This window comes from Xenia sp. Carnegie-2017, unplaced genomic scaffold (assembly GCF_021976095.1).
Source record: "Xenia sp. Carnegie-2017 unplaced genomic scaffold, XeniaSp_v1 HiC_scaffold_22, whole genome shotgun sequence".
NCBI lineage: Eukaryota > Metazoa > Cnidaria > Anthozoa > Malacalcyonacea > Xeniidae > Xenia > Xenia sp. Carnegie-2017.
Genome location: NW_025813485.1, coordinates 17,274,376 through 17,297,870, shown reverse-complemented (window position 1 = coordinate 17,297,870; position 23,495 = coordinate 17,274,376). Strand labels below are relative to the sequence as shown.

Here is a 23,495-nt window from a genome sequence, read left to right as displayed (position 1 = left end):
GAAAAAATTGTAATATAAGTTTTAGATTACTTTTGAAGAAGCAATACGAAAATTCGAAAAAAAAAATTGTGAGATAAGCACTTTAATATTTGACATTTTCGTAGTATTTAAAAGTTTTCCTTTTATAATATAAACATGATAATTGGTAATATGACTATGATTTGTATTATTTCATTAACAGAAATAAAAGTGCTCATTTCTAGCAAAAAGTATGTAGCGTAAAATAGGAAAAATTGGTGCCATATATATTTAAATATCCAAAGTCCTGAGAAGTCACACGTTTGCAGTAACGACAGTCAAAATAAGATTTATAATGATAATATTTATATATTTTCACTAAAAAGACTTTCTCCATTGTGCTCTTTAATCGTTTATTGTATAAGTTATCATTCATCACTAGGGCAAGCATATGGTGCAATGGCGCGCTGTCAATTTTTTTTGTTGGAGGAGGGCGGGGGTCGCAGAAACCAATATCGGTAACGAATTTTGAATAGAGGACAGAAAATTTTTCTATACTTGTAACATTTCATCAAGTTATAGGTGATTGAGAAAATGTGAAAAGTATAAAAGTTATACATCGTGGATCATTTTTGTAAAATTCTCCTTTATTAGTTGAGAAATATTTTACTAAAATTGAATTGCAATGGACATATCAACGGAACAGATTGAAGCACATGCTGCAATTCTTTATATTGCATTTGTTGTTAACATTTCCCAGGACACAATTTATAGACTCAAAACATCACCAAATGAATTATTGTGTCTTGATTTTTTCCATGGAACTCATAGCTATGTTGAGTTTGCAAGATGTCTTTGTTTGTCGTTGTATGTTTCATCCTTTTTGTCCATTACCTGAAGCAGACAATGAAATTAAAAATTCCAATCAATAATCAGCAAATAACCTCTGAATTTAAATTATTACTTTTGCTATTGTCAGTGAGCCAATGACCAAGAATTTATGAATTGTATTTCAAACGGTCCAATTCTCTTCATGTACTCTGAAAAAAGAGGCATCTCCGATGAAGATGCTTAAAGTTTGATTTGAGCTTATGTTTCTTCTAACTTAACGAGATGTTAGATGAGTTGTCTGAGCTAAAAGTTTAATTAGGGAAAAGATTACTGGAATAACATGAATGAGTTTTAATTCGAAAGATTATAGCGTTCCTTTTTCAGCAGGTATCCGTTTGGATATATTTAATATTTGACATTTTCGTAGTATTTAAAAGTTTTCCTTTTATAATATAAACATGATAATTGGCAATATGACTATGATTTGTATTATTTCATTAACAGAAATAAAAGTGCTCATTTCTAGCAAAAAGTAAGTAGCGTAAAATAGGAAAAATTGGTGCCATAAATATTTAAACATCCAAAGTCACAAGAAGTCACACGTTTGCAGTAACGACAGTCAAAATAAGATTTATGATGATAATATTTATATATTTTAACTAAAAAGACTTTCTCCATTGTGCTCTTTTATCGTTTATTGTATAAGTTATAATTCATCACTAAGGCAAGCATATGGTACAATGGCGCGCTGTCATTTTTTTGTTGGAGGAGGGCGGGGGGGTCGCAAAAACCAATATCGGTAATGAATTTTGAATAGAGGACAGAAAATTTTTCTATACTTGTAACATTTCATCAAGTTATAGGTGATTGAGAAAATGTGAAAATTATAAAAGTTATTCATCGTGGATCATTTTTGTAAAATTCTCCTTTATTAGTTGAGAAATATTTTACTAAAATTGAATTGCAATGGACATATCAACGGAACAGATTGAAGCACATGCTACAATTCTTTATATTGCATTTGTTGTTAACATTTCCCAGGACACAATTTATAGACTCAAAACATCACCAAATGAATTATTGTGTCTTGATTTTTTCCATGGAACTCATAGCTATGTTGAGTTTGCAAGATGTCTTTGTTTGTCGTTGTATGTTTCATCCTTTTTGTCCATTACCTGAAGCAGACAATGAAATTGAAAATTCCAATCAATAATCAGCAAATAACCTCTGAATTTAAATTATTGCTTTTGCTATTGTCAGTGAGCCATTGACCAAGAATTTATGAATTGTATTTCAAACGGTCCAATTCTCTTCATGTATTCTGAAAAAAGAGGCATCTCCGATGAAGATGCTTAAAGTTTGATTTGAGCTTATGCTTCTTCTAACTTAACGAGATGTTAGATGAGTTGTCTGAGCTAAAAGTTTATTTAGGGGAAAAGATTACTGGAATAACATGAATGAGTTTTAATTCGAAAGATTGTAGCGTTCCTTTTCAAGCAGGTATCCGTTTGGATATATTTAATATTTGACATTTTCGTAGTATTTAAAAGTTTTCCTTTTATAATATAAACATGATAAATGGTAATATGACTATGATTTGTATTATTTCATTAACAGAAATAAAAGTGCTCATTTCTAGCAAAAAGTAAGTAGCGTAAAATAGGAAAAATTGTTGCCATATATATTTAAATATCCAAAGTCCCAAGAAGTCACACGTTTGCAGTAACGACAGTCAAAATAACATTTATAATGATAATATTTATATGTTTTCACTAAAAAGACTTTCTCCATTGTGCTCTTTTATCGTTTATTGTACAAGTTATCATTCATCACTAGGGCAAGCATATGGTGCAATGGCGCGCTGTCATTTTTTTTGTTGGAGGAGGGCGGGGGGTCGCAGAAACCAATATCGGTAACGAATTTTGAATAGAGGACAGAAAATTTTTCTATACTTGTAACATTTCATCATTTCTTCACGATTGAGAAAATGTAAAAACTATAAAAGTTATATATCGTAGATAATTTTTGTAAAATTCTCCTTTATTAGTTGAGAAATATTTTACTAAAATTGAATTGCAATGGACATATCAACGGAACAGATGGAAGCACATGCTGCAAGATTAATATTGAACGCTTGCTTTTTAACATTATTGCTGTACATTATTGGTGTACAATTTCGTAGGAGCACAATACTCATAAAGTATGCCTAAACATGTTTGCTCTAAAGAAATTTGTCGTGTATTGTAAATGTTTAATGATTATTGGTGTATCACCGAATCGCTAAATCGGCTTCATTATCGTTGGGAAATTGTTTGAAGACAAAAGGTAAGTAGATATTAAGATATGATAATTTATGATTAGATTTCCAGTTTAGATGAAACATCAATGCTGTAGCATTGAAATTCATGATGGTTAAATTGCTATAAGCTCTATATTCTGTTTCTGAATCTTAAGTTTTTGCTTGAAGCTACGAAGGCGACATCGACATGGATTTTTTGTGAATAATGAAAGAATGTAAGGGTGCAGTCGTTTAAAGAGAATCATTCACCTCGAAGACATTCTTTTGGCTTGTTTCTTATAAGGACAGAACATTTTTATGATCAAACTTCGGATTGAAGCCTAGGCAAATGTAATTCTAATTTAGTTATTATCAGCAGATCCGTGCTACTTTTTTGTTTTTGTATTTAGATATTTGTATTCGTAATTTTTCGACGGAATAAACAGTTTTAAAAAGTTTATGAAAAAAAAACTCCGTTTCTATTTAAAATTTAGAAATTGTATTTTTTTACTCCTATTTATACACAAGATTTAGAAATAAATAAAGGTTTAGTAAGCGAAATATAAAAAAAGCTTTAAGCTGACTGGTTGATTTTCTTCATGCTGTCCCTTATTAAAGGACACGGCGGACGACTTATAAAAAAAATCGATAACAACATCAATTTTTTGATATTTTCCTACTATATAATAGATGATACTGTATGTATAAACAAACATGATCTACAGCAAAAAAAATTCGTGATGAAGATGAGATTCATCACCAAAAATGTTTACTACCCAAATTTCTTATTCATTTCCAAAATCAATTTCCTAATCCACTTTTTTGTGTGCTGTAAAACCAATAAATTCTAAAGAGAAGGCTTAATTTCCCGCTTGTAAGAGAGATACAAGGAGATGTGTATGGATTGACGTATATAATTTCTGCGTTTGCATTTAAAGTTTTTATCCATCAGCAAATAAAAAACGGATAAACCAAATATAAACGAAATGCTTCGATATTTTGATATTTACGATAATAATAGTTGTATGTTTTCAGTGTTCTATCATCGATCTTGTGCAGCTATGATTTTCCATACAATTGCAGTTTAAAGGATAAAAAATGATGCGTTTTGTTGTCATCTTGTGGTTGATGCTGGCCGTGACTCTTAAATTGGCCGTTAAATGGGGATGGAATAAAAAGTTTGAATTTTGTGAAGATAAATGGAATGTGTTTGTTCAAGAAAAAAATAAATCGGAAGAAAGGTGCGGAAATTTGTCTTTAACTAATGGTTGCATCGAAGAGAAAAATTATCTTTTGGAACGATTCAGGATGTTCAGTGAAATTTGTCCACTTGAAGGTAATCTATATATTTTACATTTACCTTTACATACGTATTTTCATATAAAAATTTACTGTTGGAGAAGAGTTAATTTGCAAAAACCTAAGGTAGAAAAAGGTATAATTGTATTTTTTTACATATCTATTGCGTATGCAAAACTGCAGACCTACGTACATTGGTAACAGTGTTGTATCAGAAACATGGATTTCCTCACTAAAGAGTCAAGTTTAGCAAGATCAAAGGATTAAGTCGTTTGCTTTTTAGTCTAAGAAATAGAAATTAAACTGTTTTTCAGTTTTATTCCGTGGCTACGTTCATCGTTAATGGATGTAGCTTGTCATGGTCTGTTTCTTATGCAGATCGAATGACTTTGTTATACATCACTCTCCTGCTATATATGGTAATACGACCATGAATGTCTATTTTTATTTATTAAATAAAATTTTTTAGGTAAATGTTGGTGTGCAAAGAATGTCGTGAACAAAAGTCTCGAAGGTGGGAAACTAGTAGCAAATATATCTTGGAGTGAACCGGAAAACTTCACTTGTCCTCATAAATACATAAAAGAAGGAGAGGAAAAGCCGAACATTAGTTCTCCACAGTTGTTCTCAAAAGGACAGCACAAAATTCCGTACAAGCACTTTCTGTATGGTGAAAAAACTTCAACATGCTATGTTCATATTAACATAAGTAAGTATAACCATGTTTGGAAATTGGTATGAACATATAAATCATATATATAGAATAAGTTGTCTGAGAAAGATACAACTCGCGGTTCTTCGTCAATTATACACTCATATTCCTTTGAAACTTTGATTACATCAAGAAGAGGTGTCCCGATAAGCACACTAGACATCATTTTGACTTTAATAAAAATTTGACTTATGTCATGCATGTCAAAACGTTGATCTACCTTAAAAATAAATTCATCACTTCAAGTCGAACTAGGAATGCGAGTACAAAATTTCAATGTAAGAAGTCGAAGTTCATTCGTGAAAATCATAGTAAAAATGTAGCTTTAGTTCAATTATAGTTGAAATTATCGTTTTGTTACAAACAAATTTTTATCAGCTCAAAAATTGTGATCATTTCGCACAGGGGCGGATCTAGGATTTTTCAAACATCAGTCATAAAACGTCGGAGGCGCTCCGCACCTGGGGGGGGTCTGAGGCATTCTCCCCTGAGAAATTTTGAATTTCAGAGCCTTGAAAATGCCATTTTCAGCTATTTAAAGCAATACAAAATTTATTTTGTGGGCATCGTTTTCGCTTAAAAACAGCACATTTTGCTGAAGTTTTTTTCAAAAATAAATGAAGTGAACAATACTTGAATGTTTTGCCAAATATTTAGGCTCATTATCATGCCAAATATATGGCTCATTAGCATGTGTAGGAACGTAAAATTTATTTTACAATAATGCTATTCCAAAAAAGACATTGCCTTTAAAAATTTCTACCAAGTTGTCAGGCATAGATCCCCCTAAGACCCCCATTCAAACCTCTATGTAATGAGTTAAGTTAGAAACTTTGTACTACAAAGGACAGTTCATAGATATAGAAAAGTTCGGACTTCAAACCATGCAAGTTTATTGTAAACCTTTACCCATCTCCACATAAAGTGCCAACAAATTCACCTTTTGCGAAAAAACTCAAAATTTTTTTCTGCCAAAGATTAAGCAAAAATTATCAGAGTGAAAATTTGCAATTAAGGACAGCTTAATGCCATCAATGTTAATTAGGCATTTCACTAGACTATTATCTTCTGTAAGTATATGCAAGGTGTGCTATATAGCAATCACTAGTAGCATTGTATTTGCAAATACAAACAGAATGTAACCAACATGTCTTTAATTATATAATTACACGAATGTTAAAATTGGTTCATGTGTCATGCTTACTGGTTATGATAAATATCTTTTCATATGATCAAAGCTCGTTTAAATGTAAATCTGAAATAATTTAGATTAGAAATTATAATGATCGTCAGAAAAATTACCTAGTGATCATGAAAAATACTTTGCTGTTTTGCCAAATTTCAAGGTTTAACTGTATAAATGGGAAGACATTTTTACTTTATAGAAAATGCTTTTCATACATCAATAGCCCTTTGTAATTTATGGCAAACAATCTGGTATGAGCCGTAGATCAACACACCTTGACATCTCTACATGAGGCGTTCAGTTAGAAAAGGGGACATTATGTGACATGGGACAACATTTCATGTATGTGAAATACTCAGGTTTAATACCATTCCAGTCAAATTTTCAAACTAAAAAGCTTCATGGATTAGAAAAGACTCAAAATCACAAGTTATAGTAAACAGCTTCTCATGCAATCAATGTTAGTTTTCTCAAAACTTAAACAATGTGTAGTATAACTGTCCAATGAATGAATGATCAATGATCATAAACTGAAAAGCCCCAAACATTTGTTTATGATAAAGTAAATAATAGTATGGCGCCTTAGGTTTAGTAGTATAGATACTGCCAGTTCTGGCGCAACTCCGGTCTGGGAGGCTACGTACATAAATCTGAGCGTCCCAGCCCTAGTTTGTTTACACATTACTTCGTACTGTGTATACATGGGTCCCGAAAAAAATCGCACCAATTCCGGCGCACCTCACAGTTTGAGAAGGAGTATGCACAAATCTAAGCGCCCCAGCCCTAGCTCGCGTACGTAATTCTTGTTATTAAGCTAGCATAATGAGAGCGAAGGCCAAACCCTGGACAACGGCAGGAGCCAAAGACGGCCAGCCCACGCCCCGCGCCCGCGCAGCCGGCCGTCGCGGGTCTATTAGTTCTGATGTGATAATTAGTTCTGATGTGATAATTAGTTAGTTAGTACTCGTCGAGAGGGTTCCCCTCAAGGACCCAGTCCAACATGCGGAGGTGGGCATCTACTTGCTCCCTCGAAAGCACAACTTGCCGTTGCAGTTCGTCGGGAGCAGCCAGGAGGAAGCGGTGAGGCCACTCCCTAGATCTCATCAGCTCCTCAACTAGCTTTTCTCGGTGTCCAGGCGACTTGACATGCTTACATAGCCATTCCACATGCCCGCTGTCGTCACAAAAGTGGCAAGCGAATTTTATAGCTTTGCCAGCCAACCACGCACGATTATGCTGCCGACCATTGAAATTCTCGGCTAGATTCATGACGCTCATAGCGCCAGTTTGACATGCCAAACACTCCATACCACTGACGCTATTTCATACACACCGTTTTATTCAACTACTGGTTTTCTCTCGCAAACAAAAGAGATGTTCACCGCAGTGATTTATTATGATCACAGCTTCAGTCTGTAGCCCCTGGCGTGGGTGGGGTGATGAAAACTGTCACACCATGATGATGCAAAACTGTCAATGGCGCAAAAAGTTTATATCTAGCGTGAATCGCATATGACGCTGGATTTTTTTCAGAGCGTCCATGCGCCCGAGCTGAATGCCATCCTCACGCCCACTCGCACGTGCAGCGTCCAGCTGTGCTTCTAGCTCTCGCGTCTGTTCGCGGAGAGCTCTCTTTGTCTGGCATCTAATGTCGTCTATCAACGAAGTGAAGCGCTCTGCTTCGCCCAAAACGAGCTGGTACTCACTTTTGCTGCAGTTGCCATCTCGAAGCGCTTGGCTCGTGATCAGCGAAATTGTTCGGAGCACGGTCTCAGTGGACGTCCGAATGCGATCGTGTTTGCTTTCTTGTCCAATCTGCGGCTAACGACCCGACCAACGAAAGTGGCCGTGCCGCAAACAGCTGCCAGGACTTCGAGCGCGATCCCGACAGGAGTTAAGACGACGGTACTGAGTACGGCCACGCCGCTAACAGCACTGCCCACAGTGATAGCAGACAGGGCATTGCCCACGCCGTCTCTCCCGTTCACAGCTCTTTTGTACTTTTTGTAGAGTGTTTGGCGGGCTTCCATTTCCGTGTGCAAGCGAGCTTCAACCTCTGAAATCTTCTGTAATGGGTACGTATTTCCGGATCGCTCGCAGTAGGCAGCGTAGGATAGAGATGCGCCATCGACACCGGAGGTGAAGAAGGGTTCACGGAGGTTTCACACGAGGTCATACTGCTCCAATAGCAATGTCACTATAAAACCAACGGTAGCGTCTGTTGAAGAAAACCAAATAACGGCCCCCGCGTCAACCTCTAATGCAGAGTCGAAAACTGTGAAGGCTGAAACCTGCCCGCGTGGCTTGCGCACTTCGAAAATTGTCTTCTCGACATCGTTCACCTTCAGCCGGACTGTCGCAACATCGTTTACAGCCGCTGCAATCCCCATGCTAAGCACTCGACTCGAGCTGAGAACCGGGCCAAGCGGAGACCATCCGCCGGCCCCCCTCTCCGCCTGCAGAGTAACACGCATAGGAGGGCGTCCCACCCTCCTCACAGCGCCATCGGAACGACGATACAGAACCCGTTTGGCGGCCTGAGCTTGGGTGAGAACGGTCTCCAGCTGCGTACGGGTGGAGCGGTGAAAAGCGTATTCCCATACAGAGATCGAGCTCGGTGGATCTTGCTCGGACTCGTATTGGCAGCGGAAGCGCGTTAAATTCGTCACAGGATCTTTCCTTGCTTGGAGCCAAATCTCGACTGCTTGGGTCATACACAAATCTAACGCCATGCTGATGATATGTATCAGGGGAACTCAAGATAATACACCCTATAGGTACGTCTCCAATTGTATCCGTACGTGCCCCGGTGGTCCGAGACAACCCGCGGGACTGCGGCATAGCGAGTGAGAAGAGAGGTGCCATCACCCCGCCAGAAGAGATGGAAGCTCCAACCCCAAGTCTCTCGCAGTTTACCGCTGCTCATATGATACCACTCGTTTTCAGCCCGCTCAATCCAAAGACTCTGACTCCGTATCTTGCCATTCTTCAGACTCGCACCCTCCCCAAACCGCGCCACTACAACGTCCTGTCGTACGAGATCAGGCAGCGTTCCTGTAGCAATTCTCGGTAAACCACTCAAACGGTCATCAAGGCCATGGAGGTCGAGCTTGTTTACCTTCAGCTGTGCAACAGTATGAGAGAGAGTGCCCTCGGTATCCTCATTCCCATTTTTTGTTTTGTTTTGCACCACATCATCCTGCAAACGAGCAAGTGCTCCTCCGGATCACTGATCACCAAAGCAGACGCCGTCTTATCCCAAGTGGTCGTCAAAAATGCCATGTCCATAAAACATTCAAACAAGGCCTTGAGCGTTCAATATAGCAAGACACTTGCTAATGATGCGGCTCCCGTTAATGAGGAGCGCATTAATAAAGGCAGCATCGCTAGTCATCTTGCCTCTGATGCCTCCAGGCATAAAATGACGATCATAATTTATAAGTTTGCTCTCGGGTATTTTGGAGTAGGTCTCAAGCAAGGCCGCCAAATCACCGAACTTCTGCCCTGACCCCGGTACCGCAAGAGCATGCTGTTTGATCTCCTGCAACTTCTGCCTCGCCAGGCGAAACTGGGGATGGCCGAAGTCGACTACGGCGTTAGCGACCACCTCAAAGGAATACCTGCTGAGAAACTGTTGGTTTACGTTGTTCACAAGCACGCAATAGTCAGCCACGATGGCAAGACGCATATCATGATCCACCTGAGGCTCCCTGAGAATGGCTTCAAACCCTTGAGGGTTTTCCGTAAACAATTATACCAGCTGCGCACGCGGAGTGAAATAGTTGCTTTTGAGAAAGGCCTCCGGAATTTTCTGGCCCGCTAGAAAGCGGCCAAAGACGAGCAGCAGCAAGCGATCGAACTCTCCCTCTTTCCGACTCTGGAGAGAGGGCGCGGTTGTAGTGACCGCCGCGAGTTGGTTTCTTAAACGGACATCAGCGACGCTGTCGCGAACTTGGCCTGTATCTTCAAAATAGTTCAGCAACCTGGATTTTACCGCACTCAGGACCGACTTTTCATTGATAAGCTCAGGGTGGCCCTCAAACAAGGCATAGAGCTCTTTTACGCTTGGGTGTTTTTTTAGCTCCAGCAAGCTCAACTTAGCAAGGGGATAGTTTGGTATTTACTGCAATGCATTGCTTAGGAAGGAGATGAAATTCCGGTGGCAATTTGGTGCTCCAGCCCCCTTTGCTCGGGCCCCTTCGGGGAGATATCCCAAGACATCCATAAAGGACTAAGCGCGTTTGATAATGTGCTCGGGTTGGCTCTCGAGCCAATTGGAGGACCTCCAGCCACCGCACCTTTGGAATGAGGAAGACCGAAAGATAACCATCCGCCACCCGCTCAAGCCGCTGTGGTAGACCATCAACGATCCGCATTCAAATATGTTCCATTTTCTTCAAACATACGCTAAACAATCTGGTGATATCCCTCCCGAATTTCTTTCTCTAATTCTTGTTCAGATTTTTCTGGTAATGACGGAGAAAGCAAAGCTTTCACTGAAAGTCCACCGCAATAGATTTTTCGTCGCAATAGTAGGCGAATCGCTGATTGGTGCAGTCCATAGCGAGGATCGGGCGCTCGCAGAGGGTCAAAAGTTTCTCGTACAGTTTGAAGATGAGAGCCTGTTTATTGCCCGTGCCGCCGAAGAGCGAATTAAGAAACCGCTTCACGTTCGACTTATCCGTGAATCGGAAGAGATAGAGAAAGTTTGTGTTAGCCTTCATGTCCTTTATGTTGTCGAAGCTCTGGGAGAGAAAGAAGACATTCAATTTCAGATGATGGCTATACATCGTAAAGAACTTATAGAGGCATTCCCTCTGCGTTCCGCATTTGAGATTCATGACGTCGATGATAACGTAGGAGTCTGGTTCTATACTCGTATCTTCAATGGATTCAGGCATGACGGAATAATGCTTCAAGACCGTGTTAGGTTGGATATATTGATCAGCGGAGGTGTTCGAAATGACGTACAGCCTTTTCGGACGAACGTGAGCAAGGAGCCGTTTCATGAAGAAGCTCTTGCCCATATTGCTCTGACCCAAGAGCAAAACATTCTGCACCCATTTTTTGAGTGAAGGCAGAAGCTCGTCAAATCATTCTTTTTTGTGAAATTCAAGCCCGGGGATAGCGGGGTATTTGCCCCCACCAATGCTAGTATCGCGCGTGATAACACAGGAGGCGCTGGCGCCTCTGATGGCGTCGGCACGACTGACCCGGGGAATAACTGCCGAAAATCCATTTCGGAAAGATATGCACCGCTCTAAATGTTGAACGACTGGCCAATGTGGGCACTCGTCGGGGTCGAGTACGTGGCCCGCAAGGCCTGGGAGATGCTGTTGTTGATGGGCTGACGTAAACGGGAAGCCGCCGCGGGCGCCGAAGCAAGGACATTGGGTGCCAAACTTGTGGCTGACGATTTCAACCTAGAAATGGCCCTCGATTTTGCGCGTTTCGCTGCTCTCTTCCCCGTGCTCCTTGCAGCATTTAGGAGCATGCTCTTGAATTCATCCAAACCGGTATTCTTCGCTCGCTCCGTGGTCTTCCGTCGTGTCCCTGCTGTTCTTCTAGGCCGGGGGTCTCAAAAACTACCGCCCGCGGGCCAGATGCGGCCCGTTGGGCCTCTCAATCCGGCCCGCAGAGACACTTAAGAAAGCCAATTTCACCACTCACATTGAGAAAACTGAACAGACTAATTGTGATTTTGTTATAATATTACACTTTGCTGAAATTTAACCTTTAAATTTTGAATAAATATTTTCTTAACTAATGAAGCTTGTGTTATGTACTTCGTTTTATTAAAATATTCGCTCTTTGACCAGCGGTATACGATTCGTCGGCCCTCAACATGCTGGATGAAAGTCATGTGGCCCTCTGGCTGTAAAGTTTGGAGACCCCTGATTTAAACCTTACGTGAAACATAATGTTAAATGGACTGCATAAAATTTTGTGTAAATTTACGCAATTAATTGCGTAAATCATCTCATTTAACTAAAATTTTGAGTTCTGTCAACTTAAAACTACGGTAAAATCTTTACTTACTTTTTTGAATTGAAAATATACAAATTTCTTTGAGTAAACAATTTGCTCATTTTTGTGTAAATTGTTATACACAAAATCATGTAGAGCAGAGCGTTAAAGTGAAGAGTTGCGCAATTTAGACAAGTTTTACAATGTTTTGTAATAAGTGTAATCAAATTAATTTTTAAGTTGACTCATAAAATGTATGTTATTTGCCGGAAGGGATGTCTGCACGGAAAATATATTTTCACGAGTTCTTAAAAATCCAGTAATCCACATATAATCGATGCATGTTATCTTTACTTTAACTAGCGGCGCATATGCTGCATGACGCTGTCAGCTAGTTAGTATTATGACTATTAATATATGCTTGGTCTTGTAGTATACATGTCTTATTGATCAATATAATTTTCTACACAATAAACGACTATCTCTTTATACCTATTTATAAGTGTGTTTTAATAGAAATTTTACTCTAAAACCTGTGTTGCTGTAAATGCATTGTCTGTTTCTATATTTACCTACAATTTTGTGTTATACATTTTCCCAAAAGTTTGTAATTCATCCTTTCACTCAAAATATTAAATTTACCAATAGTTTTATGTAGTCTATACACTAGCGTTTGTGTCACTGTGGATACACATTTTACTGAAATTTTTGTGTACATTTTACACAACATTTTTTGCAGTTAAAAACCCATTATCTTGTGTGGTGTGTTTTTATTCCATACAAATGCATTTCAGACTTTTCCTATATTCTATAACAACTAATATGGCTGTTTAACTTTCGATTTCTTCTTCGTTCAGTCAAAAGATGTGATTTTCAAAAGGGACTGGGAACTACTGAATGTCCATGGCACAACGTAGAAGGTGACGATGACTTTGACTGGAAACTTAGTACATCATACTCATCATTTTATGAATTTTTTGACCCACCACGCTATGATGCTGCAGGCTTCAGTATTGGTAAGATGGCAACGTTTATAGTGAATAAGTATTGTATGTACAACTGCTTGAATTAAAAAAAGAAAAATGATGAAGAGTATCTAGGATTTTGTCTTTAAATGACAACTCGGATTTTAAACGTCAATCAGTAAGTTACTCCTTAATAAAATCTAACGTCATAAATTTATTGCTGGATCTAAAATAGATACTTACTTAAAATTAAAATCAGATGTAGTTTCATTCAGCTAAAAGACACAAAAATAGATGATAATTTTATAGCTATTATGGTTTTTTAAAAAATTTTGTTTATTGAATTTGTTAAACCACGATAATTTTATATTTCTTTATATATAAAGTCCGCATATATCTTACAATTCTTCATGTGTTGTAGGACGATATTTTTATTCTTTATATATATAGTCTACATATATCTTACATTTCTTCATGTGTTGTAGGACGATATCTTCGTTTGGAATCATATTTTTCAGGCAAAGCTTGGTTGGTTGGAAACTATCGCAACGACTCTCTCGTGTGTTTTTCATTTTCGTATTACATGTATAACAGTTATTTTGCTGGGTCATTAAATATCTACCAAGAATATTTTCACAATGGATACAATCTTTTACTGTGGTCATTAAGTGGTCATCAAGGAACTAAGTGGAAAAAAGGCCAAGTCACAGTTAATTTTACAATGGGTCTATCTAGGGTAGGCAACTTACACATATTTATACAACTTAAAATTAAACTTCGGCAATTTGTCCAAGCCCCTTACTTTTCTTCATAGTTAATCGTTGAAGCTGTCGTGCGTAGATACACAAGAAACTCTCCAGCTCTCGACAATCTTGCTTTTGCTCCAGGAAGCTGTGACACAATACCAAAGGTGGCCATTCCTAACAATGCTTTTGGTAAGTATTTGTTTTCTTGGAATGTGAAGTGTTTTGCTTGATCACTTTTGTTGTTCTTATGTTCTTGGAAATTTTCTAACTTTTTATTTGGTTCATAGTTAACTTACATAATGAGACAGGAAACATTGAATACAATAAATAAATCAACTGTAGAATTTTAATTGTCAGTCAACTTTTTATTTTCATTAATCGTCTTTATAGATTGTTCAATTGGTTCATTCTTTTCCTTTAAAAGTAACAAATGTGAAAAATGTCCCATCTATACATATCAACCATATCCAAAACAAATTCGTTGTCTTCCATGTAATGATGGTAAAGGTACCATCAATGTTGGTGCAGTGAGTGAACGAGAATGTATAAAAGGTAATTTTTATTATTATTAGTAAAATTTCTGTTTTGAAAAATCAATGTATTATAAACATATTTTGTTTTTATGTTTTCCTTATTTTTTCTACTAAATAGAATAATCCCCAACGTAAAAACTTGTACATACCTTGTTTGCAGAACTAGATTTGATAATATACTTATATGTCGTATGTTATTTCGTAAAAAACCGTATTTCTTGCACGTCTTTCAACGCTCCATTCTGTGACGATAGAAATGAAGACACTACTTGTTGTTGATTTTCTTTATCAATTTTATGAAGAAGCATTTTAAAAATATTTATTCATGATTTTTGTAATTTTGAACATCGGGAGTATTTGCGTTGATTTTAACCTTGGTTATCTATACATAACCACATGAACGAAACACTTTGACAAAATACTAAAACAACAAAGATAAACTAAAACCATGTATAATTGAACAATGTATATATGGTACTTTTCAGCATTGCTACTTACAATTCAGTATTAAAAAATCAATGTATTGTATAGTTAATATATTGATAAGTTTTTGCTGTCATTACTTGGTGTTTCACGCCATAGGGCGATCTTCAGGAAACTGACAGATAATTTATTATTTACTGTATATGCAATTGGTTATTAGGTACTAGATTACATAACGGCATGCCCTACAATAAAGCATGTCTGGATTACCATTCTTTAAACTTATATATATGTACTTTAGAAAGATAAAAGTTTATCCGGATAAGTTATTTTATTAATGGTGGATTTAGGTGATTGAATGACGTGAAATATGTTGTTGTGGGTTTGGGTGTATTGTGAATAGGATTGTGATAATATATATTATTACCGTGAGTTGCTGTGGTTTGAGTGTCGTTAGTAGATTTTTTGTCGTTTTTCTTTAGCTGTGAATATATACGATAGGTATGTCAATATGTTTGTTCATTGTGTCGTTGTCTTTACTGTACCAAGCGTCTTTAAATTTGCGTGCGTGTTTTGTCTGTGCGCGTCCGAGTACTTTAATTTCTGTACAATCCTATGCCTCGTTATTTGCAAACGTGTGTTCTGTCGTTAATGAGTTTGGATCTCGTCGTTTTTGGCGTTTTTGTGTTTTGTGAGTCTTGTTTCGATTTTCTTCGATTTTTGTCCTATATGTATTGTTTTGAGCAATCTTTAAATGGCATCATGTAGATTGTGTCCTTTGTATGATGAATTGTTGTTGTTTTGTCTTTATGTTTGCCAAAATATGATTTGTCTTTTGTGTTGGTTTGTTTGCGACGTTTATATTGAATGGTCGAAGAAGTCATGCAGTCTTTTTTGATGTTCCGTTTATGTATGCATGGATGTGATTGTTTTACTGTTTCATCGGGTTATTCGTTACTTTTGTTGGTTTGGGTTTTGTTTTGTGTTTTGTTTATAATTTTGTTTATAAATTTTCTATTGTAATTGTTTTATATAAATGTGGAGTATCAGTAATTGCGTTCTGTTTTCTTAGCCTTTTCGGTGTTAAGCGCGGGCCACACTATCGTCGAAATGCAACGAATTTCGTGACGAGTCGCTCGTCAACGAGCCGTCGTGACGAGTACATGTGCCACATTGTAACGATTTTCCGTACAAGCATGGACGATTATCAGCGCAAAAAGAAACTTCTATTATTGAAGAGAAAAATTCTACTGCTTCTAATTTCTGCAAAACGACGTAGATACAAAAGAAGGTTCTGGGTACATCCCATAAATAAAAGGCGAGAAGAGATGGGCTTGTATGACACGTTGTTGCAAGAGCTTCGTCAAGCTCTATTGGTCGCAACTTTCAGTTCCCGAGCAGCATCCTTCCAATTATTTTTCTTTATATTGCGTGTATCTTTATAGTCAGGATGAAACTTGCCCCACAAACATCGCCTCTCTCTCACTAGCTCAATTAATATTTCTTGCCAATACGCCATTTTGCCACAGCACAGTGAAAGTAAACATTAGTCATGTGATTTTTCTTGTCCAATTAGAGTAGATATGCAACAATTACTCGTCACTCGTTGACGATTTCGGTGTGCATGCTCAACGGCGACGAACTCGTCCATATCGTCATATTTTCTCGTTGACGAGCGACTCGTCACGAAATTCGTTGCATTTCGACGATAGTGTGGCCCGCGCTTTACAATAAGTGTTGATTCTGATGAAAAGGTGTTCGTATGCAGCATATTTTATGTTGTGTTGGGTGATTGATGTTGAAATCAAATATTTGGTCTGTGTGGGTCGTTTTGCGGCACAATATGTGTGTTTAGTGTGCTGTTCTAGTCAGTAGGATACAGAGAAAAGTAAGTTGTTTTTCATGTCTTCATCTTTAGTAAAGGTTATGTTTATTATTGTATTGTTTAAGGTTTGTAGGATTTGTTCAGTTTTGTCTTTCTTGACAATGGCAAAGATGTCGTCGACACATCTTTTCCTCAGTCTGATGTCTGTGTTGTTGGTGACTGATTGTGATTCGAGTTGTTGCATTATAATTTCTGCGGTGAAGGTGGATAGTGATGACACAATTTGTGTGCCTGAAATTTGTCTATGGTATGAGTTCTGTAAGGGGAATTCAGTGAAGAGGCAAAGACTGAGTAAGTCTAAGATGTCATTTTTGTCAAGTTGTGTCGTGGCTTGCCAAGATTTGTCGTTTGTAAATAGTTCGTTTTTAATACTTTGGCTGTGTCTACTAGTAAGGATGTGAAGAGTAACAGGGGCGGATTGAAACTACGTCACATTCAGCACGCGACGTAGTTAAATTCTTCACAGCAGCGGAAAAAATTAATCAAATTTTAAATGCCTCTAGTTGAAAATAAAAACAATTTACCGAGTGTGGATCGAAGTCCGTTTTGTCGAAAGGACTAAGAGCATTTTTCTATTCGTCTTTTGCAGGTTCGAGTCTCGTCTCGGTATGGTGTAGTTTGTTTCGTTGTGTGAATAATGATCATGAATTCTTTATCCGAAAATTAATTAAATTTTTTCTGTCCTCACAACGAAAGCATTAGAAAAATAAACATATTGTCAGGGTTAGGGATAGTATTATGAGAAAATTGTGCAACAACGTGCATTCACTGAGCAATGTTATTGTCTCCAAGACCTGGATTAAGATTGGGATTAAGGGATCAAGTGGCTAAAATAAATTATATTTCACTTGCGGGAGAAATACCCATAGCTAACCCGCACAGAGTCAGCACGCCTTAAATTGTGCTGAATTTGGAGACTAAAATCTGTCTCTTGATTGGTTTATTGCCGTTGTGCTGACTAACGAGCCGCCGTTTTTGCTGAAATGTTCAAGCGGTGTTGTGCGAAATTCAGCACAGATTGAGATTGTTGATAGCTGAGGTTTTATCTTTGAGCTTCAAAACTAACGATTTTAATGAGAAGCATGGCATCTTTCACTGATCGAGTCGAAGATGCTTTTACGAGGAAAGATGGGACTTTTATGGCTCAACTCTACGGAGAGATGTTGGATTGCCTGAAAGTCAACAGCATTGTTACCAACGATAATTTGTTGGATCGTCTCGGTGTTGATATTTTCCGAAATATCAATGCCGAATTTTACAACCGCAGAGTGCCAAGACAAAGAACACAAATTTGGTTGCCTTAAGGTTAGAAAACTTATGACATGTTATGCATGCATGCTTACACAAGAATATATAAGCAAATATAAATTGACTTGATGTGATGCCCGATGGATTTGTCATTTGTGGTTTATTTATGTGATTGAAAACAAAACAAATTTTCCAATTTCGATCATATTTAAAACGTTTCTATTGATTTATTTCTTGATGTGTTACTTAAGATAAGATATACAAAAATGAACTGAAGCATAATATTTGAAATTTACATAACATTATTTCAGATCTGCTACAAATGGCAACTGCCTCTATAGTTCATTGTCAATTCTGCTTGTTGGTGACAACTCTGTGGTGACTATTTTGAGGCTCATGACTTCTATAGAATTATTTTTATATGCTGATTATTATGCTAAACATCCATGTTTTCAAATCTTTTGAAACTCAGCATAACAAACACTTTGATTCCATCTCAAGCATGGTGGCCATGTCAGTCTCTTTTGAAGCTATTGATAGTGCTGGAAGTGGTTGTTCTGTTGCTGAACTGGTCAGGGCAGAAGCTGTGTTAAATGCAAAAGATATGGCATGGACTGGGTTTGTTTGTTTGTTGGCACTCTCTTCAGTTACATCCTGTAGCATTTTTTCTTACTATCCTGACATATACTCTAGTGCTTATAGGTGGAATTTATTATTTAACCAAAGAATCGAACCTCGAATTCGATCTAGAGCTTGTGCTTCCACTAGTAATTATTTGCGAGTTTTGTTTTGCTTTGAAGGTTCAGCTCCTCAAGCAACTGCATTCAAACACAATGCCTTTGATACTTGGTGGGAAGGGAACTAAAAGAAAGGGAAGTAGTCACTTGTCACAAGCTAAAAAGCCCAGTATACAAACAAAGTTGAGGTTTACACCTTCTGGTCCTACTAAGACAACCATGACAACTAAGGCTCATCCATATGGTATATCTCACAGTAGCGCTTTGGGTTCTTGTGATGCTTCTTCTTTTATTTCATCTTCTACCTTGCAATTACCAGATAATAAAACTGCAAATGCTGATTTGCCTAGAAATCCATATGATGTTGGTTTTTATAGAGAAAAGGTGAGAGGTATGGAAATTCATGAAATTGAAAACTTGTGAAGAATGTATTCTGACCTGATGAATGCTATGAATTTCCTAAAACTGTTGATGCAAATGGTGCAGTAGGTCTTTTCGACATGATTGGCTGAAGGATTATCTTTGGCTTTCATATTCTCCAAGTCTTAATGGTGCTTTTGCTTACCATGTGTTTTGTTTGGTGATAGGTTTCCTCCAAAACAGTCGAATTAAAATATTTTTTTCAGAGCCATTAACACATTGGCCTGATGCTAAAAGTGCAATAAAAAGGCATATAAGTACATCATCAGGTCTTCATGTTCACACTTCGGCTCTTCTTAAGGATATCTTGGATCAGAGTTCCGGTAAAAGCCAGCCAATAAATGTCATGATTGACAGTAACTTAAAGAAAAAGATTTCAGAGAATAGGAAAAAATTAGTTCCAGTAGTTGATACCATCATTCTTGCAGGTCGCCTTCAATTACCACTTAGAGGTCATCGGGATGATTCTCAGTATCATCCTGAAGTTGGTGAATATTCTGAAAAGCATGTTGGTAATTTTATTGAATTATTAAACTTCCGTGTTCGTGCAGGGGACACCATTTTGGAATCCCATCTTAAGCATCATGATAAAAATGCCTCCTACATCTCTAAAACTACTCAGAATGAGTTAATTAGGTGTTGTGGTCAATTCATCACTGAACAGCTTCTAGTTGAAGTAAAAAAGAGCAAGTTTTATGCATTGATTGCAGACGAAACATGTGATATTTCTAATAAAGAACAGATGTCTTTGGTTTTGCGTTTTGTTGACGAGGAGTTCAACATAAGAGAAGAATTTGAACATTCAGGACTGTCGTGGGCAGGGGTATGATGGCGCAGGTGCTGTTGCTGGATGCATTAATGGTCTTGCTGCAAGGATTAAGAATTTGAATGAGAAAGCCATTTACACACATTGTTTCAGTCACAGATTAAATCTTAGTATTTGTGGGACTTGTGCTGTTCAGTATGTAAGAAATGTTTTGGAACATGTGAAGGAAGTTGCTAACTTTTCAACTCTTCCCAATGCAGACAACTAATTTTGGAGAAATGCATTGGAAAACGCTGTCCAGATTCTGCAAAAAAGAGATTGAAAAGTGCTTGTAAGACAAGATGGGTCGAGCGTATTACTAGCTTAGATACTTTTGAAGAACTGTATGTTGCTATTGTTTTTTCCTTGGAAGAAATGAGTTTTAACGTCGAAGGCAAGTGTAATCGTGAGACCTCTAGTAAAGCTTCCCTCTGTTACATCTTTTGACATCTTTTGATTTTATTGCAGCACTCGTAATAACTAGATGTATTTTGATCTTACTCTTCCAGTTACTCAGTTACTTCAGTCTTCTAGTAATGATATTGCTGACGGTTTGAACTTGATTTAGGCATTAAAAATTGTCGAGAACTGTAAGAAATGAAGTCGATGTTTATCATGCTAACTGGTACAGTATTGCATTGACGATGGCAGAAAAGGTGGGTGTTGAAGAGAAAAAACCTAGAACTTGTGGTCGTCAGGCAATTAGAAGTAATGTTCCGTCTCAATCTGTATCTGATTACTTTAAGAAAACAATAACCATTCCTTTAGCTGATCACTTGTGTTCTGAGTTAGAAAAACGGTTTGATTCATCAGCAACTAGCATATATTATGGCTTGTTTTTAATTCCATCCAAGTTACTTTTGTGTCTTTCTTGTGGCGTTTCTTGGAAGGAAAAATTTTATTCATTTTCTTCTTTGTTCTTGGATGATCTTCCAAATCCAAAGGCTTTAGATGGTGAACTTGATCTCTGGCAGAAATACTGGGAATCGTCTTCTACAACTTGTCTTCCTGAAAATGTCTCTTCTACTTTAAAGTCGGTAAATTTTCCAGGTTTTGAGAACATAAAAGTATTGTTAAAGATCTTAGGTACTATTCCAGTCACTTCTTGTGAGTGTGAGAGGTCGTTCTCTGCTTTGCGAAGACTAAAGAACTATACAAGAAGTACTATGGCTGCTGACAGGTTAAATGGTCTTGCTTTATTGTATATTCATCAGGACATTAATCTAGATATAGAAAAATTATAGATCTTTTGCAAAAGACAAAGAAGAATTGAACTAGCTTTCTAGTTCGGAGTGAAAGTTCTTCATGCCTTTTTTAAACTCTTGACTGTAAAGATGACTGCCGCTAACCTCAGTCAATATAAACACAAACAATCGTTCTCAGGACTTTACTTACCTGGACGATCGAAATCTACAAACATTTTTTTGCTTTTTGTTTTATTGACAACTTCATTTGATAAATTGACATAAAATCGTTTGCATAATAATCAGCATATAGGTATGACTAGACCATTATAAAATGAAATTCCATATTGATGAAGCGTAAAGAATTTTTTTAGGCTAAGTTTGTAATGAACCAGGCCGTCCATGTCGGAAGCCCTCAAAGCATATTTTTTGCGAGTTTCCTAGGCATGCTGATGAGCTCTGATATTGAGCGAAACGGTCAAAAATCGATAATTTATGAGCAAGAATGTTAGCTCATTCCAGTAATAAATATTTTAGAAGACCAACTGCAAAAACGCAGGAAATGGCGTTTTTCGCAATATAATTTTAAAAATTTACCGGGGGGGACATGTTCCTGGACCCCCCCAGAAAAGTCGCGCTAACGGTGCGACATTGTGCCTAAGTTCATATACGAAGCTGGATCCGCCCCTGAAGAGTAATGTCACGTCGTAAGATATCATAACTGTGTCTGTGTCTGGTTGTAGTTTAACGGTGTCAATGTTAACGAGGAAGGTGGTGGCGTTTTTGATGGTGTGAGGCGAACTTTTGACTAGAGAATAAAGAATGTTACATAGATATTTTGATAGTTCATATTTAGGTGATCCTGGAAGAGGTACGATTTGTTGTATATAATTTAGCTATTTCTTTGTTTTTCTATTAATAATATAGGAATAATCCGTAAAAATTTGTAGATATACCTTGTTTGCATGGCTATAGAGTTAAAATGCACTGATATTTCATATGCCTATAAAGTAAAAATCCATATTTCTAGCACGTCTTTCAACACTGCATTCTGGTACGATAGAAATAAAGACAGTGCATGTTGTTGATTTTCTTTAACAATTTTATGGAGCAGTAGTTTGAAACTATTTACATATGATTTTTCAATCATTGAACATCATAAATATTAGCGTTGATTTGTTTCGTTGTTATTTATATATAACACGCATACGAAATATTTTAACAAATTGCTAGTTCAGAATATACCCCCAAATATCCAAATATCGCATTTAAATTGCATATAGTAAAATTTGTATTTAGGTTAAAAAAGTATATAAAGTAGACTTATATATAATCTTTTCTTCAAAATACTTGAAAAAGTTACCAAGTGAGTCCACATAACATTTATAAAAAGCAATTTTAACATTCATAATCTACAATTCGACATATTTTTAATGGTAAAGTTACCGTGGGTTTTACAAATATATTAAGTATATAGAACGATCTTCACTCTTGCTGGAAGAAATTTTTGTCATTAAGTTGTTTAGTGAAATTCTTGATAAATTTAGTGAACATTAAAGATTTTGTGTGTCGACGACTTCTGAGACTGGAAATTTTTACACAATTTCGAGTTTTTGCTGAACTTTCAGCAAACGTAGCCAAATTACAAACAAGAATTGCTGATTGATTAAAAACGTAAGATAATTTGTGTATTTATAAGTTTGATGCTTTTATCATTTAAACCAGGGTCTCCAAACTACGGCCCGGGCCAGATGCGCCCGTTGGGCCTCTCAATCCGGCCCGCAGAGACACTTAAGAAAGCCAATTTCACCACTCACATTGAGAAAACTGAACAGACTAATTGTGATTTTATTATGATATTATACTTTGTTGAAATTTAACCTTTAAATTTTGAATAAATATTTTCTTAACTAATGAAGCTTGTGTTATGTACTTCGTTTTATTAAAATATTCCTCTTTGACCAGCGGTATACGATTCGTCGGCCCTCAACATGCTGGATGAAAGTCATGTGGCCATCTGGCTGTAAAGTTCGGAAACCCCTTATTTAAACCATACGTAAAACATAATGTTAAATGGACTGCGTAAAATTTCGTGTAAATTTACGCAATTAATTGCGTAAATCATCTCATTTAACTAAAATTTTGAGTTCTGTCAACTTAAAACTACGGTAAAATCTTTACTTACTTTTTTGAATTGAAAATATACAAATTTCTTTGAGTAAACAATTTGCTCATTTTTGTGTAAATTGTTATACACAAAATCATGTAGAGCAGAGCGTTAAAGTGAAGAGTTGCGCAATTTAGAGAAGTTTTAAAAT

The 23,495-nt window shown here is 37.0% G+C and overlaps 2 protein-coding genes across 2 annotated transcripts in view; both read left to right on the top strand.

Moving 5' to 3' along the window:
* LOC124447350 (vascular endothelial growth factor receptor 2-like) overlaps positions 1-23,495 on the top strand; it is a 66,385-nt gene that overhangs the window by 13,157 nt on the left and 29,733 nt on the right. The gene's annotated exons all lie outside the window — the stretch shown is intronic.
* LOC124447362 (MAM and LDL-receptor class A domain-containing protein 1-like) lies at positions 13,688-17,551 on the top strand. Its single transcript, XM_046998274.1, has 4 exons — positions 13,688-13,932; positions 14,011-14,131; positions 14,333-14,494; positions 17,373-17,551. The coding sequence occupies exons 1-4, from the start codon at positions 13,780-13,782 to the stop codon at positions 17,483-17,485; spliced, it is 549 nt and encodes a 182-aa protein (XP_046854230.1). The 5' UTR covers positions 13,688-13,779; the 3' UTR covers positions 17,486-17,551.